General features: G+C 39.2%; 1 protein-coding gene across 9 annotated transcripts in view; it reads right to left on the bottom strand.

The window, feature by feature from the left end:
* Positions 1–23,755, bottom strand: part of FAM149B1 (family with sequence similarity 149 member B1) — a 75,980-nt gene that overhangs the window by 37,064 nt on the left and 15,161 nt on the right. For all 9 annotated transcript variants that reach the window (XM_032139699.2, XM_032139768.2, XM_032139711.2 and 6 more), the window contains exons 4-5: positions 7,928–8,070; positions 7,035–7,151 (exon numbers count right to left, since the gene is read on the bottom strand). In XM_032139699.2, coding sequence (XP_031995590.1) covers positions 7,035–7,151; positions 7,928–8,070 — 260 coding nt within the window. The remainder of the gene's footprint in view (positions 1–7,034; positions 7,152–7,927; positions 8,071–23,755) is intronic.

Raw genomic sequence — 23,755 nt, 5'->3', positions numbered from 1 at the left:
ACATGGCCAGACCAGGAGAAAGACAAAGTGTGTGTGTGTGGAGAGGTGCCACACACTTCTAAATGACTAGATCTCATGAGAATTCATTCACTATTGCAAAGATCATACTAAGTCATGACGGATTTGTCCCCATGACTCAGACACCTCCCACCAGGCCCCACCTTCAGCACTAAGGATTATAATTCTACATGAGATTTAGACAAGGACAAATATCTAAACTATAACAAGCTATACAACAAGTTTTTTAAAAACTAAGAGTAATCGGCTGGGCGTGGTGGCTCACACCTGTAATCCCAGCACTTTGGGAGGCTGAGGCAGGCGGATCGCAAGGTCAGGAGATTGAGACCATCCTGGCTAACAGGGTGAAACCCTGTCTCTACTAAAAATACAAAAAAAAAAATTAGCCAGGCATGGTGGCGGGTGCCTGTAGTCCCAGCATTTTGGGAGGCTGAGGCAGGAGAATGGCATGAACCCGGGAGGCGGAGCTTGCAGTGAGCTGAGATTGCACCACTGCACTCCAGCCTGGGCGTCAGAGTGAGACTCCATCTCAAAAAAAAAAAAAAAAAAAAAAACTAAGAATACACATTTATAATTACATCTTACGATATCTCATGACGTTATATCCTTATTTCAGTAACTCCATCATTGCCCAAAATATATGCTTCTTAAGGGCAGGGATCTTATCTTATTAATATTCAAATTTCTCTTCCTTCCTAGGCATTCAGTAAATATGTGATGATTCATTTGTTTCAGTGGGTTTACTTTGGAGGAAGTCAGTACAATCTGAGAAATAAAATTTTAAAAAATGGATCTCAGTTTAACCAAATGTTAAATATAACCAATTTACACTTTGTATTGCTCTTTATATTTTTTTGTGCCTTAAGTATTTTTTTTATTAGGAAAATAGAATAAACCCATGGCAGCTGGGCCCATGGCTCATGCCTGTAATCCCAGCACTTTAGGAGGCTGAGGCAGGCAAATCACTTGAGGTCAGGAGTTTGAGACCAGCCTGGCCAACATGGTAAAACCCCGTCTCTACTAAAAATACAAAAATTAGCCAGGCGTGATGGCATGTGCCTGTAATCCCAGCTCCCTGGGAGGCTGAGACAGGAGAATTGCTTGACCCTGTGGGGTGGAGGTTGCAGTGAGCTGAGATTACACCACTGCACTCCAGCCTGGGCAACACAGCAAGACTCTGTCACAAAAAAAAAAAAAATTAATTAATTAAAAAAATAAATCCATGGCACTTTTAAACAAGGCTGGTGGGACAATCTTACTGCAAGACATTTTCAAAATATATATTAGGAGCTTTAAAATAAACATTTTCTTTGATTCAATGGTTTCATTTGTAGGGATTTCATTTAAGGATATGACCTATAAGATTTAGCTATAAGAATTATGATTGGTGGGGCACGGTAGTTCATTCCTGTAATCTCAGCACTTTGGGAGGCTGAGGCAAGTGGATCGCTTGAGCCCAGGAGTTTAACACCAGCCTGTGCAACATGGTGAAACTTGGTTTCTGCAAAATGTACAAAAATTAGCCAGGTATAGTGGCATGCACCTATAGTCCCGGCTACTCAGGAGGCTGAAGTGGAAGAATCACTTGAGCCCTGGAGGCAGAAGTTGCAGTGAGCCATGACTGTGCCACTGCACTTCAGCCTGGGCAACAGAGTGAGACCCTATCTCAAAAAAAAAAAATTATGATCACAGAATTGTTTATAATTGCCAAAAACAGAAACTAGCCCAACTGTTTCAAAATAGAGGATTTGGGGATGAGTTCCTTAAATAGTGATATATTCATGCAATGGAATAAAGTCCTTAAGTTAATATTGGGAAAAATAGAAGATGTCCACAATAAAATATTAAGTATAAAGAGATTACAAAATGTATAATTTCATAAAAACCATATACATACATGGTAGAGAATGCTAGATGCCCCTCAATATCCATTCTCTCCTTTCCTAGTAAAATCATCCCAATTTTATTCATGAAAACAACATATCCACCTCAAAGACTGCATCTCCCAGTTACCTTGTAGCCAGAGACAGTCAATGCAATATGAGCAGAATTATTTTGTGGGACTCTGGGAAGGCTGTTTAAAGGGAACTGGTGTGACTGCAAGGGATACCATTTGGCCCTTCTGTCTTTCCTCCTCTCTGCTACGTGGAAAGCGAATTATCATGTTTGGAGCTCTATCAGCTATCTTGAACCATGAAGAAAACGTCAGAAAAAACATCATGGGCTAACATGATATGGCAGAAAGATGAAGTGTCTCAGTCCCTGAAAACACCATGCCGCCACTTTACATTGCCTTCCTCCAGACTTCTTTTACATAAAAAGAAGTAAACTTCTCTTATGCAAGAGTTGGTAAACAGATAAGATCCTTGACCATGGCAGGTGGCACTGGGATGGAGATGGTAAGACATGACAGAAGCTCAGCCTGGGCAAAAGGCGAAATCCTGTCTCTACAAAAAATACAAAATTAGCCAGATGAGGTGGTGCACACCAGTAGTCCCAGCTACTCGGGAGGCTGAGGTGGGAGGATCACCTGACCCCAGGAGATCAAGGCTGTAATGAGCCAAGATTGCACCACTGCACTCCAGTCTGGGTGACAAAGTGAGGCCCTGTCTCAAAAAAAAAGGAAGGAAGGGATGAAGGGCGGTTGGGAGGGAGGGAGGGAGGGAGGGAATCGGTTTGGAGATCCAATATGTCTAAAAATTAGCCAGGCGTGGTGGCTCACACCTGTAATCCCAGCTACTTGGGAGGCTGAGGAAGGAGAATCCCTTGAACCTGGGAGGCAGAGGTTGCAGTGAGCAGAGATCATGCCATTGCACTCCAGCCTGGGTGACAAAAAAAAAGCTATCAAACATATAGAATGTATGCCTGACATTCCATTATGTTATTCTGCTATTGTATTATTCCATTTATACTAATAACCAATTATATTTTTAGTCAGTGGTAACTAATGGAATTCTTTGTGTTGAAAAATAAATAGGAATTTCTAACAACTATAGGCCTTTATAACTGCTATTAAAAGAAATTTTAGCTAGATAAGAAGGAAAAATATTCCCATTTCCCCTAAAGCTGCAGCAAAAAATAAGATAGTATTCTATACCATAAAGTTGTCTTTGTAAATGTTCTTTCTTTTTTTTTTTGAGACAGAGTCTCGCTCTGTCGCCCAGGCTGGAGTGCAGTAGCGTGATCTTGGCTCACTGCAACCTCCACCTCCAGGGTTCAAGCGACTCTCCTGTCTCAGCCTCCCCAGTAGCTGGGATTACAGGTGTGCGCCACCACGCCTGGCTAATTTTTGTATTTTTAGTAGAGACGGGGTTTCACCATGTTGCCCATACTGGTCTAAAACTCCTGACCTCAGGTTATCTGCCCAGCACTTTGGGAGGCCAAGGTGGGCAAATCACTTGAGCCCAGGAGTTCAAGACCAGCCTGGGCAACATGGTGAAACCCCATCTCTACTGAAAATACAAAAATTAACCAGATGTGGTGGAGCACGCCTGTGGTCCCAGCTACTCAGGAGGCTGAGGCAGGAGGATTGCTTGAGCCCAGGAGGTCAAGGCTGTAGTCACCCGTGATTGCACCACTGCACTCTAGCCTGTAACAACAGAGTAAGACCCTGTCTCAAAAAACAAAAAACAAAACCAAAAAGAAAAGGAAGCAGCAAGTTGACTGCTAACCATGTTATAGGCACTGTCCTAGGGGTTAGAGATACAAAGAGGAAGATGCTGTATTACTATGTTGTTTAGCACTTTCTTCTGGCCCAAGAACTCCCAGAGAACTGAACCAAATACCTAGTTTCATGCATTTGAGGTCTGAAAGAAAGCCAGTGTTGGAAGGATTAATGAATGAGAGAGAGACTGATAGATGTCTTAGAGAAGTAGGCAGGGGCCAGCTGATGATATAATTTTAGACTTTTATCTTAAATTCAGTGGAAAGCTACTGAAAGTTTTTAAGTGGGAGACAGGAAGGATCAACCTTGAATTTAAAAAAAAAATCTGATTTAATGTGGAGAATATATTGGAGAAGGCAAGAATGGATATAATTTGAAATGTTATTTTTATAGAAAGTCTTAGCGGTTGATAAATCTTATATTTTATGACAACCTGATTTGTTAAACTGAAAGATCAAAATGAATTAATGACACATTTTCTTCATACCTCTCACAACAAAAAGTGGCAAAATAGCTTAGCTACTCAGAAGGCTTAGGTGGGAGGATTGCTTGAGGTCAGGAGCTCAAGGCTGCTGTGAGCTATGATTGTGCCACTGTACTCCAGCCTGGGTGACAAAGCAAGACCCTATCTCTTAAAAAAACAAAAAAGGGGCAAAATAGCAGTAGCACAACTTACATACCCTCACCACCCAACTTGGTTCTTGAATACTACTGTATTAGCCTCTCAAAGGAGTAAGTCTCCTTAAAGTTCAGCTGATTCTATATGTTAAAGGAAGAAAAAGTTATGGATGGGCCTGGCATATCCTACTGTACCAGAAAACAAAGATACAGTCAAAACAAAACCAAAGGTACTAGCTTGAAGTAGCTAAGTTGTAATAATTAGAGCATCAATACTAATTATTGCTAAGTAAATATATAAATATTTTGAAATGCTATGAGTTCATAATGGTACTCAAGAGTGAAAATATAAAGTATGAACAAAGTAGTTGTTACATGAAAGAAGTAAATATCATAGATTTTGTTTAATTTTTATGGCTTCCAATAAGTAGTGGTGTGCTAATATACCTGGATAATTTGTTTCTTCTAAGTATATGTCTGTGTATAAAGTATAAATAGGTATTTGTTTTACTTGTGTAAGTAAAGAAAATTATTGAGAACTGTAAGTCAAATATCCCAGAAAAAGTAGAACCAAAAATAGGAAGACTAATCAACAGTGGTGGTAGCAAGTAAAAAGGAAAGAAAGGGTATTAGCAGTATGTTGCAGAATGGTGAAATAGTCAGATGTCCTAAAAAGGATGAACTAACTGCTCAGACTTGATTTCTTATTTCCTTGAAGATTAAATTTCTAAATGGGCCTACCATTGATAGTTATAAAATAAGGCACATATAAAGTTTACACTAATAGATCAGGTCGATATATCCTAATAACAGAATATGAGTTATGTAATTTTGATCAGAGAGAATGAAATAATACATCATTTCTGTGGGCGACATTAGGCTGTAAAATTTTTTATGTTACATAAAAGGAATAAACTTATCGATATAATACATGAGATTTAAATTTAAAAAGAATGCCTAATGACGAGCAGCTTGAGTTTAAATCACTTCAGGAATAGCAAACAAATATTATCTGACCAAAAATCAGGTGATAACCCAGATCCCATAACCCTGACAGTAATGTTTCACTTTGTGGTCTGGTGAGACTACCACAAGCCCAAGGAGGCACCAAAAGTAAGTATTACTACAACTATTGGAAGGTATCAAATAAGTAAAACTAGAGCCATGGGAAAAAGTATAGGAATAATTTTTTAAATGAATTAAAACTATGATGTTATATTTTACAGTAGATTTAGGTATAGGCATAGGTTTCAAAGTAATCCTATTTGGGTTTATTTTGCTACTATTTAAAAGTCTGAGGTGTTCAAAAGATTTTGCCATTTAAAAATTACCGTGGGCCGGGCGTGGTGGCTCACACCTGTAATCCTAGCACTTTGGAAGGCTGAGGCGGGCAGATCACCTGAGGTCAAGAGTTCAAGACCAGCCTGGCCAACATGGTGAAACCCTGTCTCTACTAAAAATACAAAAATTAGCCGGGCATGGTGGTGGGCGCCTGTAATCCCAGCTACTCAGGAGGCTGGGGCAGGAGAATCGCTTGAACCTGGGAGGCAGAGGTTACAGTGAGCTGAGATTGTGCCATTGCACACTGCACTCCAACCTTGGTGACAGAGCAAGATTCTGTCTCAAGAAAAAAAAAGAAAGAAAAAAAGTCTGGGTTTGGTGGTTCATGCCTGTAACCCCAGCACTTTGGGAGGCTGAGGCAGGTGGATCATGAGGTCAGGAGTTCGAAACCAGCCTGGCCAGTATGGTGAAATCCCAGGCGTGGTGGCACACACCTGCAGTCCCAGCTACTCGGGAGGCTGAGGCAGAAGAATCACTTGAACCCGGGAGGTGGAGGTTGCAGTGAGCCAAGACCGCGCCACTGCACTCCAGCCTGGGTGAGAGAGCGAGACTCTGTCTCAAAAAAAATAAATAAATAAAATAAAATAAAAATTCACTTTTTCAACTTTTTTTTTCAAAAAAGTTTTAAAGTCTTTTTCTTAGACTGCGACATTTTAAAAAACCATTCTATTTACGCATTTATGCCAAGAAGGAAGTGTTCATATTTTTGGATATATGTAAATATATATAGATATATAGACCTGAATAACAAGAATATCCTTAAGCATTATTATATGGTTTGAATATTTGTCCCCTCCAAAATTCATGTTGAAATTTAGTCCCTAATTTGGCAGTGTTGAGAGGTGGAGCCTTTAAGGGGTAATTGGATCACGGGGGTTCTGTCCTCATGAATGGTTTAATCCATGTATGGATTAATGGGTTATCATGGAAGGGGAACTGGTAGCTTTATAATAAGAGAAAGAGAAACCTGAGTTGGCATATTAGCATGTACAGCCCCCTTGCCATGTGAGTCCCTGCACTGCCTTGGGACCCTGCAGAGAGTCCCCACCAGCAAGAAGGTCCTCCCAGATCCTGCCCCTTGACCTTGGACTTCTCAGCCTCCAGAACTGTAAGAAATAACTTCCTTTTCCTTATAAATTGCCCAGTTTCAGGTATTCTGTTACAAGCAACAGAAAACAGACTAAGCCACTACAGGAAAGGTCTAACTTTTTGAACAAAATTACATAATGAAATTTTAATATACACAAAGACTATGGACAATCTTACAGAATTTGCTATGCTTTACTAAATACTAATAAGTAGGAAGAAGTATTTTAATCCCTTAATACAACTGGTAGGATATAATACTGGCATATTAGGGCACACTGAAATACTTACGTAATGGAATACTTACATAGTAGAATCTCTTTCTTGAAACAAGGTGGTTTCATATGAAGCAGAAACAGCAGAAGGGGATCTAGGATACAATCTATAACCTTCACTTGGAGTGATTATCTGCCTACCTAGAATCCTTCAAAATGAAGAAACACAGACACAGTGAAGCACCTTCACTGGCATACATACAAAATCTAGATATATTTTGAACACATTTGATGGCTCTACATAAAAGTCCAGTATGCAGTCTGATACTGATTAAGAATGAGAAAATGTGAATCCAGAGCCTCACTACAGGTATCTCTTCCATAGAATGGAGATGGAAAAGATAAACCTATAGCCCAGCCGTTAAAAAAAAAAATACAAGAAATCTAAGCAAACATCTGTAATCTGCTCTTCATGCTCTATAATAGTCCTCATTAAATCAGCCAAAATGGGATGGAGGCCCAGCCAAATTAGTGAAAACTATGAATTACATTCTTAAAAACATGAAGCTTTATAAATTTTGAGTATGTGCAGTAAGTAGTACTATTGGAGTTTCTGAAGGAAGCTCTTGAACAGCCTATGTCTGGTTTCAAGTATACATAAGAATTTAATTGTATACAACAGTGTACATTTTCTGACCATCTTGTTCAAAAGAAGGGCTTTTTGGTACCCAGATACTCAGACCTCAGCTGCTGTTGTAGAAACAGTTTTACTTGATTAGGATCACATATTGTTAGTTAAGGAAACTCTAAGAAACTTCTACCAACTTAAGTTTTCTCTCAGCTGAGGCTTTATACCACATGGCCTTATTTACATTCATTAAAGTGATGCTCATAAAGATTTCAGAATACAAACTTTTTTTAAAAAATCTACTTTTTAAATTTTTGTATTAGTCATGAATACAAGTCAACTGGAGGGCTTCAGTACCTGAGGTGAGGAAAGCTAGCTGTCCACTGTTGGCACTCTTCTTGTAGACTCTTGGTATGCACACTCAACTTCTGCTCATACAAGAGTTCATCAATGGCTGTGAACATTGCCTGGACTTTTTCAGTGGCATTTTGATCGAGTTCCTAGAAGAAAATATTCCCCTCAAATATTTAGGTGAGCTTCACTCTCTGTTAAAAATTATAAAGATTAAAAGCAGTAAGACTTGTTTTGTTTACATATTTAGTCTACTTGAAATACTGCTGTGTTTCCATGAAAGAAAAATTAAATTAGTGAGTTTTCAGATCTCAGAATTTTCAGATATCTTCTCCATTCATATTTAAAGAAAATTTAGATAAATGTCTGTGTTTTAGGCTGGTCCAAGTACAGTGGTGTTTACAGCTAATTGATCACAACCATTTTATGGATTTCTTTGTTTCCGCTCCACTCCTCTACTGCTTCACTTGATTAGCCAAAAAAAAAAAACAAAACAAAATGCCAGGCGTGGTAGCTCACGCCTGTAATCCCAGCACTTTGGGAGACCAAGGTGGGTGGATCACTTGAGCCAGGAGTTCAAGACCAGCCTGGCCAACACAGTGAAACCCCATCTCTACTAAAAACACAAAAATTAGCTGGGCATGGTGGTACACACCGGTAATCCCAGCTACTTGGGAGGCTAAGGCACAAGAATTGCTTGACCTGGGAGGCAAAGGTTGTAGCAAGCCAAGATTGTGCCATTGCACTCTAGTCTTGGTGACAGAGCTAGACTGTGTCTCACACACAAAAAAAAAAAAAGCCTATATTTTTAAAAGTAACATATTACATACAGTATAAATTGTAAACACTTTGAAAAATACAGAAAAGTATAAAGAAAAAATAAAAATTACCTATAATTCCACCGTTCAAAGATAATGATTGCTAATTTTAGTACAGTTGCTTGGTTCCACTATTTTTTAGACAGAAAATCCTGTGTATCCTTTGTATACTGCATCTTTCACTTGACAATTGACAACTTATGTTATGTCCTTGCCCTCTGTAATCCAGCCTTTAAGAATAGTCAGGCCAGGCACAGTGGCTCACACCTGTAATCCCAGCACTTTGGGAGGCCAAGGTGGGGTGGATCACCTGAGGTCAGGACTTCCAGACCAGCCTGGCCTACATGATGAAACCCTGTCTCTACTAAAAATACAAAAAATTAGCTGGGCATGATGGCGGGTGCCTGTAATCCCAGCTACTTGGGAGGCTGAGGCAGGAGAATCGCCTGAACCTGGGAGGCGGAGGTTGCGGTGAGCCAAGATTGTGCTATTGCACTCCTGCCTGGGCAACAAGAACAAAACTCCGTCTCAAAAAAAAAAAAAAAAAAAAAAGGCCAGGGCGGGTGGCTCACGCCTATAATCCCAGCAGTTTGGGAGGCCGAGGCGGGCAGATCCTGAGGTCAGGAGTTCAAGACCAGCCTGACCAATATGGAGAAACCCTGTCTGTACTAAAAATACAAAATTAGCTGGGCGTGATGGCTCATGCCAGTAATCCCAGCTACTTGGGATGCTGAGGCAGGAGAATCTCTTGAACTCGGGAGGCGGAGGTTGTGGTGAGCCAAGATCGTGCCATTGCACTCCAGCCTGGGCAACAAAAGCAAAACTCCGTCTCGAAAAAACAAACAAAAACCCAAAACCAGAATAGTCAGAGGGCTGGGCATGGAGGTTCACACCTGTAATCTCAGCAACTCAGGAGGCTGAGTGGGGAGGATCACTTGAGGCCAGAAGTTTGAGACCAGCCTGGGCAACATCACAAGACTGCCATCTCTAAAAACAATAAAAAATTAGCCAGGCATGGTGGTCTGTGCCTATAGTCCCAGCTACTCAGGAAGCTGAGGTGGGAGGATTACTTGAGCCCTGGAGTTCGAGGCTGTAGTGAGCTATGATTGTGCCACTGCCAGCCTGGGTAACCAAGTGAGACCTCATCTCTTAAAAAAAAAAAAAAAAAAAAAAAAAGCAGTCAGAGATGGTTACAAAATGCAAATCTGATCATTTTTTCAGATTCCTTGCTTATCCTCTACTACATCTAAATTTACACATCCTTTTACATTCCAGTGTTCCATCTTCTTTTAAAAGTATAAGATGAAAATAGTGTATTTTCACCCTAAAAAAGTCAACCCCTACCTAATAAAAATTATATCTGTCTGGGAGTGTTTTTTTTTTTTTAATTTGTCCAAAGCTGGGGATGGTGGCCGACACCTGTAGTTGCAGTGAATCAATCAGGAAGCAGAGTTAGGAGGATTGCTTGAGCCCGAGAGTTTGAGGCTATACTGGGCAATGGTGGCACTTGTGGCTAGCCATTGTGTTCCAACCTGGACAATATAGCAAGACTCCTCTCTAAAAAAATTGTCTTTCATCTGATACACTTTTCAAACATGTCTTTCTTTGGGTCTAAAAAAAAAAAATCAGTGAATACTTCTTTGAATATTGCCTCTTTCTTATTCTCTAAAATTTCTGTTAGAAATATATTGCAGTTTCTTAATCCATCCTCCATGTCTCCTAACTACTCTTCAAATTCTGTCTTTAGTTCCCCCGTTCTAGGTGATTTTCTTAGTTCTAGCATTCAATTCACTACTATCTGTTTCACTGGGTCCAGCTTACCTTATATAATATTGAGATATTTCAAATGCTATTCATTTTGAAGATGTTTAACTGGTTCTTCATATTTGCCTGTTTTTAAGTTAATATCTTTACCTGGTTTGTTTTAAAACTTCTAATAATTTAAAAAGATGTTATCTTGTCCTTTAACTCTTTGAGGACTTTAAAATTTTAATCAACTTTACTGAGAAATAACTTACATTCAACAAAACGCACATTTAAGTGTACAGCACAATGAGATTTGACAAAATATTCACCCTAGTAACTGACATTCCTTTCCAGATATAAAACATTTCTCCTCACACTCCTTTGCAGCTTTTCCAAAATGTTGACTTATTTTTATCACTGTAAGTTAGTTTTGTCTGGCCTAGAACTTCATATAATTGGGATTGTGCAGGATGCACTTTTTGTGTTTGGCTTCCTTCATTCAGGAGAATCTTTTTGAGGTTCATTCATGTTATTGCATGTATTAATTATTCATTACATTCTATTGCTGAAAAGTATTTTGTTTTAAGACTATGCCGCAATTTGTTTATCCATTCCCCTGTTAAGGGACATTTATGTTATTTTCAGTATTTGTTTATATTGTTTGTTATGAATAAAGGTGATATAAACATTCATGTACAAGTCTTTTTCTAGACATATGTTTTCATTTTTCTTGGATAATAGCAGTGAAATTGCTGTCACGTAATAAATGTATGTTTAAAGAAATTACTATTTTATAGGATGGATGTACAACTTAGCACTCCTACCAGAAATGTGTGAGCATTAAACCTGCTTCACATCCATTCCAGTACTAGGTATTGTCAGTCTTTTTAATTTTAGCAATTTTTGTGAATGTGGAGTGGTGTATCTTCCCAGTTTTCAATTTGCATTTTCTCTATAATTCATCATATGGAGCATCTTTCTACATGCTACTTGGCCATTTATGTATTTTTCTTTCATGGAATGTCTGTTCAAGTCTTTTGCCCATTATTTCACCTTTTATTTTTCCTTTTAATTAATTAATTCATTAATTACTTTTTAGAGATGGGGGTCTCACTTTGTTGCTTAGGCTGGTCTCAAATGCTTGGGCTCAAATGATCTGCTGGCCTCAGCCTCTCAAAGTGTTGGGGTTACAGGCACGAGCCACTGTGTCTAGCCTTTTTTTTTTCTTTTTAATATGGAGTTTTAAGAGCTCTTTATATACTTTGGATACAAGTCAGATATTGGAAATATTCTCTCCCAATCTGTGATCTGTCCTTTCCTTTCCTTTCCCTCCCTTCCTCCCTCCCTTCCTTCCTTCCTTCCTTCCTCCCTTTTCTTTATTTTTTTCTTTTTTCTGAGATGGAGTCTCTCTCTGTTGCCCAGGCTGGAGTGCAGTGGCATGATCTCAGCTCACTGCAACCTCCGCCTCCCAGGTTCAAGCAATTCTCTGCCTCAGCCTCCAGAGTAGCTGGGATTACAGGTGCCTGCCACCATGCCTGGCTAATTTTTTGTGTTTTTAATAGAGACGGGGCTTCACCGTCTTGGCCAGGCTGGTGTCCTTTCATTTCTTAATGAGGTATGTAAAAGCAAAAAAGATGTAAATTTTGAAGGAGTTAAATTTATCCATTTTCATAGCTTATGCTTTTGGTGTGTCCTATTTATGAACTTGTTGCCTAATCCAACGTCTTGATTTGGTTATACATTTTCTTCTAAAGGATTTATAGTTTTTGCTCTTATATTTAAGTTTATAATTCATTTTGAGTAAATTTTTTATATTATGTGAATTCATCTTTTTGCACATGGATATCCAATTGTCCCAGCAACATTTGTTAGGGAAAAAAAAAAAAAAAACCTCTCTCTATTGAATTGCCTTTGTACCTTTGTCAAAAATCAATGGATCCTAAATGTAAAAGTTTATTTCTGGACTCTCAATTCTGTTCTGTTCACTATATGACCATCTTTTTGTCAGCACCACACTGTTTTTGTTGTTGTTGTTGTTGTTTTGAGTCGGAGTCTTGCTCTGTTGCTCAGGCTGGAGTGCAGTGGCACAATCTTGGCTCACTGCAATGTCTGCCTCCTGGGTTCAAGTGATTCTCCTGCCTCAGCCTCCTGAGTACCTGGGACTACAGGCCTGCACCACCGTGCCCAGCTAATTTTTGTATTTTTAATAGAGACAGGGTTTCACCATGTTGGCCAGGCTGGTCTCGAACTCCTGACCTCAGGTGATTCACCTGCCTTGGCTTCCCAAAGTGCTGGGATTACAGGCATGAGCTACCACGCCCTGCCCACACTGTTCTGACTAATGTTTTGATATTAAGTTTTGAGATGTGGTAGTATATGTCCTCTAATTTTTTTTCTTTTTTTTTTTTTTTTTTTGAGATGGAGTCTCTCTCTGTTGCCCAGGCTGGAGTGCAGTGGCGCTATCTCGGCTCACTGCAAGCTCTGCCACCTGGGTTCACACCATTCTCCTGCCTCAGCCTCCTGAGTAGCTGGGACTACAGGTGCCCGCCACCATGCCCAGCTAATTTTTTTGTATTTTTAGTAGAGACAGGGTTTCACCGTGTTAGCCAGGATGGTCTCTATCTCCTGACCTCGTGATCCGCCCGCCTCAGCCTCCCAAAGTGCTAGGATTACAGGCGTGAGCCACCGCACCTGGCCTCAATTTTTTTTTTTTTTTACTAATCTGTATCCTTTGCAATTCCATATACATTTTAGGATTAGCTTATCAATTTTTATAAAAATGTCTCCTAGGATTTTGATAGAGAGTGCACTGATATGTAGATTAATTTGGGGAGAAATGCCATATTATTAATATTTTGTCTTCCAATTCATGAACAAGGAATTTTCTTCATTTATTTAGATTTTCTTTAATTTCTCTCAGCAATGTTTTGAAATGTCCAATGTACAAGTCTTGTGTTGCTTTTGTTAAATTTATTGCTAAGAACATTTTTATTCTATTGTGATTTTTAAATTTTCATTTTCAGATGGTTCACTGCCAATGTGTAGAAATACAAATTTTTAAATTTAGATATAATTCACACACCATGAAATTCACCCTTTTAAATTGTCAAATTCAGTGTTTTTAGTATATTCACAGCTGTGCAACTATCACCAATATCTTAATTCTAGAATATTTTGTCACCCTTAAAATAAACTGTTTCCATTAGCAGTCATCCCCCATTCCTCTCTCTGCCCAGCCCCTGGCCACCAATAATCTACTTTCTGTCTCTATGGAATTGCTCTTCTGGGCAATTCATATAAATGGAATCAAACAATATGTGATGTGTCATGTCTGGCTTCTTTCACTTAGCATGTTTTGAAGGTTTATCCAAGTTGTAACACGTATCGGAACTTCTTTCATTTTTATGGCTGAATAATACTCGCATTGTATGAAAACCATATTTTTGTAAATTGCTCTTGTATACTGTGACCTAACTGAACTAATTTATTAGTTCTACTAGATTTGGGGGGTGGTAATGGAGGGAATGTAAATTTTCTGGATTTTCTTTACATCATGACATCTGTGAATAAAGACATTTTAATTTCTTCCTCTTCAATTTGAATGCCTCTCTTTGTCTTGTTGCACTAGCTAGAACCTCCAATACAATGCTGAATAGAAGTGGCAAAAGTGGACATCCTTACCTTGTTCTAAATCTTAAGGGGAAGGTATCCAGTCTTTTCTCGCTACATATAATAATGCTAGTTCTAACTTTTTTGTAGATGCCCAACCTTTCAGGTTGATTAAATTCCCTTTTATTTCTTGTATGTTGAGTGTTTCTTTTTATTATGAATGGGTGTTAGATTTTGTCAAATGTTTTCCTATGTTACTATTAAGATGACCATGTCATTTTTGTCCTTTATTCTATTAATATAATGTATTAAATTAGTTGTTTTTCTTTTTTTCACCGTCTGTCTACCCAGATGAAGAGTTGTTTTTCTAATGTTGAACCAGCCGTGCAATCTTGGGATAAATCCTATTTACCTACTTGGTCAGGGTAAATAATCCTTTTATGTGACTACATTTGGTTTGTTAATAAAGTTTTTGTGTCTAATTTCAAGAGGCATACTGGTTTGTAGTTTTCTTGTGATGACTGACTTTGGTATCAAGGTCACACTGGCTTCATAGAACGAGTTAGGTAGGAACTGTTCTTTCTTTTCTGAAAGAGTTTGTGAGGGATTGGTATTATTTCCTCTTTAAATATTTAAGTGTATATAGAAATAAGTTGATTTTTACATATTGATCTTGCACCTTGTGGCATTGTTAAATTCATATATCAGTTCTAATTTTTTTCTTTTCTTTTCCTTCTATTCCTTAGAATCTCTTATATGAAGAATTATTTTCTTGTCCTTGTCTGGTTTTGGTATCAGGGTAATACTGGTCTCATAGAATGAATTGGAAAGTGTTCCTTGATTTTCTGAGTCTGTTAAAGATTATTATTTCTTCTTTAAATATTTGATAAAGTTTACTAGAATTTAAATATTTGATAGAGTTTACTAGTGCATCTGTGCCTGGACTTCTTTGTGGTAAGATTTTTTATGTTTATTTGTTGAGACAGAGTCACTCTGTTGCCCAGTGGAATGCAATGGTGTGATCATGGCTCACTGCAGCCTTGACCTCCCAGGCTCAAGTGATTCTCCCACCTCAGCCTCCCAAATACCTGGGACTAAAGGCACGTGCCACCATACCTGGCTAATTTAGTTTTCACAGAGATGGGGTCTCACTATGTTGCTCAAGCTGGTCTCAAACTACTGGGTTCAAGTGATCCTCCCTCCTTGCCTCCCAAAGTGCTGAGATTACAGGCATGAGCCACTGTGATCAGCTGAAAGATTTTTAATTATTAACTTAGTTTATTTAAATAGAAATTACATAGCTAGAAATAACCCAATTAGATTGGTATGGAGCTGTTTAAGTTTCTAATTTTTCTTTTTCTTTGTATATTTATTTATTATTATTATTATTATTAAAGTTTTAGGATACATGTGCACAACGTGCAGGTTTGTTACATATGTGTATACATGTGCCATGTTGGTGTGCTGCACCCATTAACTCATCATTTAGCATTAGGTATATCTCCTAATGCTATCCCTCCCACCTCCCCCAACCCCACAACAGTCCCCGGTGTGTGATGTTCCCCTTCCTGTGTCCACGTGCTTTCATTGTTCAATTCCCACCTATGAGTGAGAACATGCGGTGTTTCGTTTTTTGTCCTTGCGATAGTTTGCTGAGAATAATGGTTTCCAGCTTCATCCATATCCCTACAAAGGACATGAATTCATCATTTTTTATGGCTGCATAGTATTCCATGGTGTATATGTGCCACCTTTTCTTAATCCAGTCTATCATTGTTGGACATCTGGGTTGGTTCCAAGTCTTTGCTATTGTGAATAGTGCCCCAATAAACATACGTGTGCATGTGTCTTTATAGCAGCATGATTTATAATCCTTTGGGTATACACCCAGTAATGGGATGGCTGGGTCAAATGGTATTTCTAGTTCTAGATCCCTGAGGAATTGCCACACTGACTTCCACAATGGTTGAACTAGTTTACAGTTCCACAAACAGTGTAAAAGTGTTCCTATTTCTCCACATCCTCTCCAGCACCTGTTGTTCCCGGACTTTTTAATGTTGGCCATTCTAACTGGTGTGAGATGGTATCTGATTGTGGTTTTGATTTGCATTTCTCTGATGGCCAGTGATGATGAGCATTTTTTATGTGTTTTTTGGCTGCATAAATGTTTTCTTTTGAGAAGTGTCTGTTCATATCCTTTGCCCACTTTTTGATAGGGTTGTTTGTTTTTTTTCTTGTAAATTTGTTTGAGTTCATTGTAGATTCTGGATATTAGCCCTTTGTCAGATGAGTAGGTTGCAAAAATTTTCTCCCATTCTGTAGGTTGCCTGTTCACTCTGATGGTGGTTTCTTTTGCTGTGCAGAAGCTCTTTAGTTTAATTAGATCCCATTTGTCAATTTTGGCTTTCATTGCCATTGCTTTTGGTGTTTTAGACATGAAGTCCTTGCCCATGCCTATGTCCTGAATGGTATTGCCTAGGTTTTCTTCTAGGGTTTTTATGGTTTTGGGTCTAGCATGTAAGTCTTTAATCCATCTTGAATTAATTTTTGTATAAGGTGTAAGGAAGGGATCCAGTTTCAGCTTTCTACATATGGCTAGCCAGTTTTCCTAGCACCATTTATTAAATAGGGAATCCTTTCCCCATTGCTTGTTTTTGTCAGGTTTGTCAAAGATCAGATAGTTGTAGATATTCAGCATTATTTCTGAGGGCTCTGTTCTGTTCCATTGGTCTATATATCTGTTTTGGTACTGGTACCATGCTGTTTTGGTTACTGTAGCCTTGTAGTATAGTTTGAAGTCAGGTAGTGTGATGCCTCCAGCTTTGTTCTTTTGGCTTGGGATTGACTTGGCAATGTGGGCTCTTTTTTGGTTCCATATGAACTTTAAAGTAGTTTTTTCCAATTCTGTGAAAAAAGTCATTGGTAGCTTGATGGGGATGGCATTGAATCTATAAATCACCTTGGGCAGTATGGCCATTTTCACGATATTGATTCTTCCTACCCATCAACATGGAATGTTCTTCCATTTGTTTGTATCGTCCTTTATTTCATTGAGCAGTGGTTTGTAGTTCTCCTTGAAGAGGTCCTTCACATCCCTTGTAAGTTGGATTCCTAGGCATTTTATTCTCTTTGAAGCAATTGTGAATGGGAGTTCACTCGTGATTTGGTGCTCTGTTTGTCTGTTATTGGTGTATAAGAATGCTTGTGATTTTTGCACATTGATTTTGTATCCTGAGACTTTGCTGAAGTTGCTTATCAGCTTAAGGAGATTTGGGGCTGAGACAATGGGGTTTTCTAGATATACAATCATGTCATCTGCAAACAGGGACAATTTGACTTCCTCTTTTCCTAATTGAATGCCCTCTATTTCCTTCTCCTGCCTGATTGCCCTGGCCAGAACTTCCAACACTATGTTGAATAGGAGTGGTGAGAGAGGGCATCCCTGTCTTGTGCCAGTTTTCAAAGGGAATGCTTCCAGTTTTTGCCCATTCAGTATGATTGGCTGTGGGTTTGTCACAGATAGCTCTTATTATTTTGAGATACGTCCCATCAATACCTAATTTATTGAGAGCTTTTAGCATGAGGGGTTGTTGAATTTTGTCAAAGGCCTTTTCTGCATCTATTGAGATAATCATGTGGTTTTTGTCTTTGGTTCTGTTTACATGCTGGATTACGCATATTGATTTTCATATGTTGAACCAGCCTTGCATCCCAGGGATGAAGCCCACTTGATCATGGTGGATAAGCTTTTTGATGTGTTGCTGGATTCGGTTTGCCAGTATTTTACTGAGGATTTTTGCATGAATGTTCATCAAGGATATTGGTCTAAAATTCTGCTTTTTTTGTTGTGTCCCTGCCAGGCTTTGGTATCAGGATGATGCTGGCCTCATAAAATGAGTTAGGGAGGATTCCCTCTTTTTCTATTGATTGGAATAGTTTCAGAAGGAGTGGTACCAGCTCCTCCTTGTACCTCTGGTAGAATTCGGCTGTGAATCCATCTGGTCCTGGACTTTTTTTGGTTGGTAAGCTATTAATTATTGCCTCAATTTCAGAGCCTGTTATTGGTCTATTCAGAGATTCAACTTCTTCCTGGTTTAGTCTTGGGAGGGTGTATGTGTCCAGGAATTTATCCATTTCTTCTAGATTTTCTAGTTTATTTGCATAGAGGTGTTTATAGTATTCTCTGACGGTAGTTTGTATTTCTGTGGGATCGGTGGTGATATCCCCTTTCTCATTTTTTATTGCGTCTATTTGATTCTTCTCTCTTTTCTTCTTTATTAGTCTTGCTAGCGGTCTATCAGTTTTGTTGATCTTTTCAAAAAACCAGCTCCTGGATTCATTAATTTTTTGAAGGGATTTTGTGTCTCTATTTCCTTCAGTTCTGCTCTGATTTTAGTTATTTCTTGCCTTCTGCTAGGTTTTGAATGTGTTTGCTCTTGCTTCTCTAGTTCTTTTAATTGTGATGTTAGGGTGTCAGTTTTAGATCTTTCCTGCTTTCTCTTGTGGGCATTTAGTGCTATAAATTTCCCTCTACACACTGCTTTGAATGTGTCCCAGAGATTCTGGTATGTTGTGTCTTTGTTCTCGTTGGTTTCAAAGAACATCTTTATTTCTGCCTTCATTTCATTATGTACCCAGTAGTAATTCAGGAGCAAGTTGTTCAGTTTCCATGTAGTTGAGCAGTTTTGAGTGAGTTTCTTAATCCTGAGTTCTAGTTTGATTGCACTGTGGTCTGAGAGACAGTTTGTTATAATTTCTGTTCTTTTACATTTGCTGAGGAGTGTTTTACTTCCAACTATGTGGTCAATTTTGGAATAGGTGTGGTGTGGTGCTGAAAAGAATGTATATTCTGTTGACTTGGGATGGAGAGTTCTGTAGATGTCTATTAGGTCCGCTTGGTGCAGAGCTGAGTTCAATTCCTGGATACCTTGTTAACTTTCTGTCTCGTTCATCTGTCTAATGTTGACAGTGGGGTGTTAAAATCTCCCATTATTATTGTGTGGGAGTTTAAGTCTCTTTGTAGGTCACTAAGCACTTGCTTTATGAATCTGGGTGCTCCTGTATTGGGTGCATATATATTTAGGATAGTTAGTTCTTGTTGAATTGATCCCTTTACCATTATGTAATGGCCTTCTTTGTCTCTTTTGATCTTTGTTGGTTTAAAGTCTGTTTTATCTGAGACTAGGATTGCAACCCCTGCCTTTTTTTTGTTTTCCATTTGCTTGGTAGATCTTCCTCCACCCCTTTATTTTGAGCCTATGTGTGTCTCTGCATGTGAGATGGGTTTCCTGAATACAGCACACTGATGGGTCTTGACTCTTTATCCAATTTGCCAGTCTGTGTCTTTTAATTGGAGCATTTAGCCCATTTACATTTAAGGTTAGTATTGTTATGTGTGAATTTGATCCTGTCATTATGATGTTAGCTGGTTATTTTGCTTGTTAGTTGATGCAGTTTCTTCCTAGCCTTGATGGTCTTTACAATTTGGCATGTTTTTGCAGTGGCTGGTACTGGTTGTTCCTTTCCATGTTTAGTGCTTCCTTCAGGAGCTCTTTTAGGGCAGGCCTGGTGGTGACAAAATCTCTCAACGTTTCCTTGTCTGTAAAGTATTTTATTTCTCCTTCACTTATGAAGCTTAGTTTGGCTAGATATGAAATTCTGGGTTGAAAATTCTTTTCTTTAAGAATGTTGAATATTGGCCCCAACTCTTTTCTGGCTTGTAGAGTTTCTGCCGAGAGATCAGCTGTTAGTCTGATGGGCTTCCCTTTGTGGGTAACCTGACCTTTCTCTCTGGCTGCCCTTAACACTTTTTCCTTCATTTCAACTTTGGTGAGTCTGAAAATTATGTGTCTTGGAGTTGCTCTTCTCGAGGAGTATCTTTGTGGCATTCTCTGTATTTCCGGAATTTGAATGTTGGCCTGCCTTGATAGATTGGGGAAGTTCTCCTGGATAATATCCTGTAGAGTGTTTTCCAACTTGGTTCCATTCTCCCCGTCACTTTCAGGTACACCAATTAGACGTAGATTTGGTCTTTTCACATAGTCCCATATTTCTTGGAGGCTTTGTTCTTTTTATTCTTTTTTCTCTAAACTTCTCTTCATGCTTCATTTCATTCATTTCATCTTCCATCGCTGATACCCTTTCTTCCAGTTGATCGCATTGGTACTAAGGCTTGTGCATTCGTCACGTAGTTCTCGTGCCTTGGTTTTCAGCTCCATTAGGTCCTTTAAGGACTTCTCTGCATTGGTTATTCTAGTTATCCATTCGTCTTGTTTTTTTTCAAAGTTTTTAACTTCTTTGCCATTGGTTCAAACTTCGTCCTTTAGCTCGGAGTAGTTTGATCTTCTGAAGACTTCCTCTCTCAACTCGTCAAAGTCATTCTCTGTCCAGCTTTGTTCCATTGCTGGTGAGGAGCTGCGCTCCTTTGGAGGAGGAGAGGTGCTCTGATTTTTAGAGTTTCCAGTTTTTCTGCTCTGTTTTTTCCCTATCTTTGTGGTTTTATCTACCTTTGGTCTTTGATGATGGTGACGTACAGATGGGTTTTTGGTGTGGATGTCCTTTCTGTTTGTTAGTTTTCCTTCTAACAGTCAGGACCCTCAGCTGCAGGTCTGTTGGAGTTTACTGGAGGTCCACTCCAGACCCTGTTTGCCTGGGTATCAGCAGCAGTGGCTGCAGAACAGCGGATATTGGTGAACCGCAAATGCTGCTGCCTGATCGTTCCTCTGGAAGTTTTGTCTCAGAGGAGTACCCGGCCGTGTGAGGTGTCAGTCCGCCTCGACTGGGGGGTGCCTCCCAGTTAGGCTACTCGGGGGTCAGGGACCCACTTGATCTCATGCTGTGTGCTGGGACCTCAAGCTGCATGCTGGCAGAACCACTATTCTCTTCAAAGCTGTCAGACAGGGACATTTAAGACTGCAGAGGTTATTGCTGTCTTTTGTTTGTCTGTGCCCTGCCCCCAGAGGCAGGCAGGCCTCCTTGAGCTGTGGTGGATTCCCCCCAGTTCGAGCTTCCCTGCGGCTTTGTTTACCTACTCAAGCCTAAGCAATGGCGGGCACCCCTCCCCCAGCCTTGCTGCCGCCTTGCAGTTTGATCTCAGACTGCTGTGCTAGCAACGAGCGAGGCTCTGTGGGTGTAGGACCCTCCGAGCCAGGTGTGGGATATAATCTCCTGGTGTGCCATTTGTTAAGCCCATTGGAAGAGCGCAGTATTAGGGTGGGAGTGACCTGATTTTCCAGGTGCCGTCTGTCACCCCTTTCTTTGACTAGGAAAGGGAATTCCCTGACCCCTTGTACTCCCCAGGTGAGGCGATGCCTCACCCTGCTTTGGCTCAGGCACAGTGCACTGCACCCACTGTCCTGCACCCACTGTCTGGCACTCCCCCGTGAGATGAACCTGGTACCTCAGTTGGAAACGCAGAAATCACCTGTCTTCTGCATTGCTCACGCTGGGAGCTGTAGACTGGAGCTGTTCCTATTCGGCCATCTTGGCTCCACCCCCTTTTAATTTTTCTTTAAGTCAATTTGTTAATTTATGTCTTTCTAGGGATTTGTCCATTACATCTAAGTTATCTAATTTGTTGGGGTTGTTTACTGAATTCTCATAGTACTTTCTGTAGGGTTGAGTTATGCCCTCTCTTTCATTCCTGATCATGTCAGTCTCTCTTCTTTCTTGATCAAACCAACTAATGATTTGTCAATTTACTGACTTCTTTTCAAAGAAACAGCTTTTGACTTTATTTTCTCTATTGTTTTTCTATTTTATTAATTTCTATCTTATCTGTATTATTTCCTTCTTTCTGCTTTGCTTTAGATTTAGTTTGTTCTTCTTTAGTTTCTTAAGGTGGAAACATATTATTGAGACATCCCTGTTTTTCTGTAGGCATTTAAAGCTATTCATTTCCTCCTAGCTGTGTCCCATAAATGTTGATATTTTGCTTTTCCCTTTTCATTCAGTTCAAAATATTTTCTACTTTCCCTTATAGATTCCTTTTTCAACCCATGGGTTATTTAGAAGAGTGATGTTTAATTGCCAAATATTTGAGGATATCCCAAATGTATGTTGTTGATTTATAATTTAATTCCGAGGTGGCTGGAGAACATACCTTGTATAATTTAAATCTTTTTATAGTTAAAAAACTTGTTTTATGTGTACTTGAAGACTATCTACACTGCTGTCACTGGGTGGGATGTCAGGTCAGGTTGGTTGATAGTATTGTTCAGGTATTTAATATCCTTGCTGATTTTCTGTGTAGGTGGTCTACAAGTACTGAGAGTGGAGTATTAAAGTTTCCAGCTATAATTGCTACAATATTTCTCCTTTCCACTCAGTCATTTTTTTTTTCACGAACTTTAAGACTTGGTTATTAGATGTTACATTTATAACTGCTATATTTTCCTGATGAATTGACCCTTCTATCATTATAAAATGTCCCTCTTTGTTTCTAGTAGTATTTTTTCTTTTAAAGTTTATTTTGTCTTAGTTCAAATTCAAGCAGTTTTTGCATCTGCTTTTAATTTCTGGATGCCCTCTTGTATCTTCTCTGCACTTGCAAGCTGACTCACGGTCAGCCAGGGATGTGTAGATAGCTTAGTCAGTCCTGTGTGGATGTGTGGAAAGCTTATCAAGGCCTCCTGTGACCGTCTTATTTCCCAGATATCTTTAATAAATTCCTGGATAGTTCGCCAACCCAGTTTGCCCCAGCCAGGACTAAAACCTCAAGCTATCTGAGCAACTGTTCTTCCCACCAAGTTTACTACTGTTACTTACATGCTGTTGGGCATAGGGTCTCTCCAGGTTCACTCCAAACCTACTGAGCCTTCTCCAACAGTGAGGCTGCTAGTTTTCACAGAGTGTCCCTCTGTAGTAGAATAGTCTCTCACTGTTCTTAACCCAAAGTTCTATTGATTTTCATGAATAATTGCTTCTTTATTTGTTATATGCTTTTTGTCAATTTGCAAAGCCTTTAAACAGTTGCACCTCACCATTTTGTCCAGTTTCATTGTTGCTTTTGGGGAGGGGGATTTGCCGAGCTACTTACTCTGATACTAAAAGTCCCACCTCATAATTTTCTGTTATTACATTGTCTTTCTCAGATTTTAGCATCAAGACTCTGCTGACCTTATTATAAACTGAATTGAGAAGTATTCCTTATACTTTTTGGAAAAAGGTTTGCATCATTGTTATTTCTTCCACAAATGGATGAGAGAATTCACCTGGGCCTAGAGCTTTCTCTGTTTAAGAACTGTTTCATTTAATTTCTTGAATAATTTTACAATAATCCACAAATAAAATAACCTTATAAAAGTATAATTCCACTTATAGTCACCCATTGTTTGAGCTATATTTACTTCTACAAGTATAAACTCCCTCTTTATACATTTTAGACACATTTCAGACACACACTTTATATATCATATACATATTAAATACAAGCATATATTTTGCTTTAATCAGTCAGTTGTCCTTTAAAGAAATCAGACAAAAAACATAGACTTTTATATTCACCCATTAGTTAATTTCTAGTTCTCTTCTCTTCCTCTGCCCTGAACTCTCGTCTCTGCTCCTCAGCACAGTGGGACCACCATTGCTTTGCTTGGACTCTAGTTCAGTCTTACATAGTCAGAAAATTGTCCCCAGGCAGGGAGACAGAGACAACAGGAGG

Source organism: Hylobates moloch, unplaced genomic scaffold (genome assembly GCF_009828535.3).
Source record: "Hylobates moloch isolate HMO894 unplaced genomic scaffold, HMol_V3 SCAFFOLD_3, whole genome shotgun sequence".
Taxonomy (NCBI): Eukaryota; Metazoa; Chordata; class Mammalia; order Primates; family Hylobatidae; genus Hylobates; species Hylobates moloch.
Note: the sequence above shows the minus strand (reverse complement) of the source record. Positions and strands in the feature narration are given on the sequence as shown.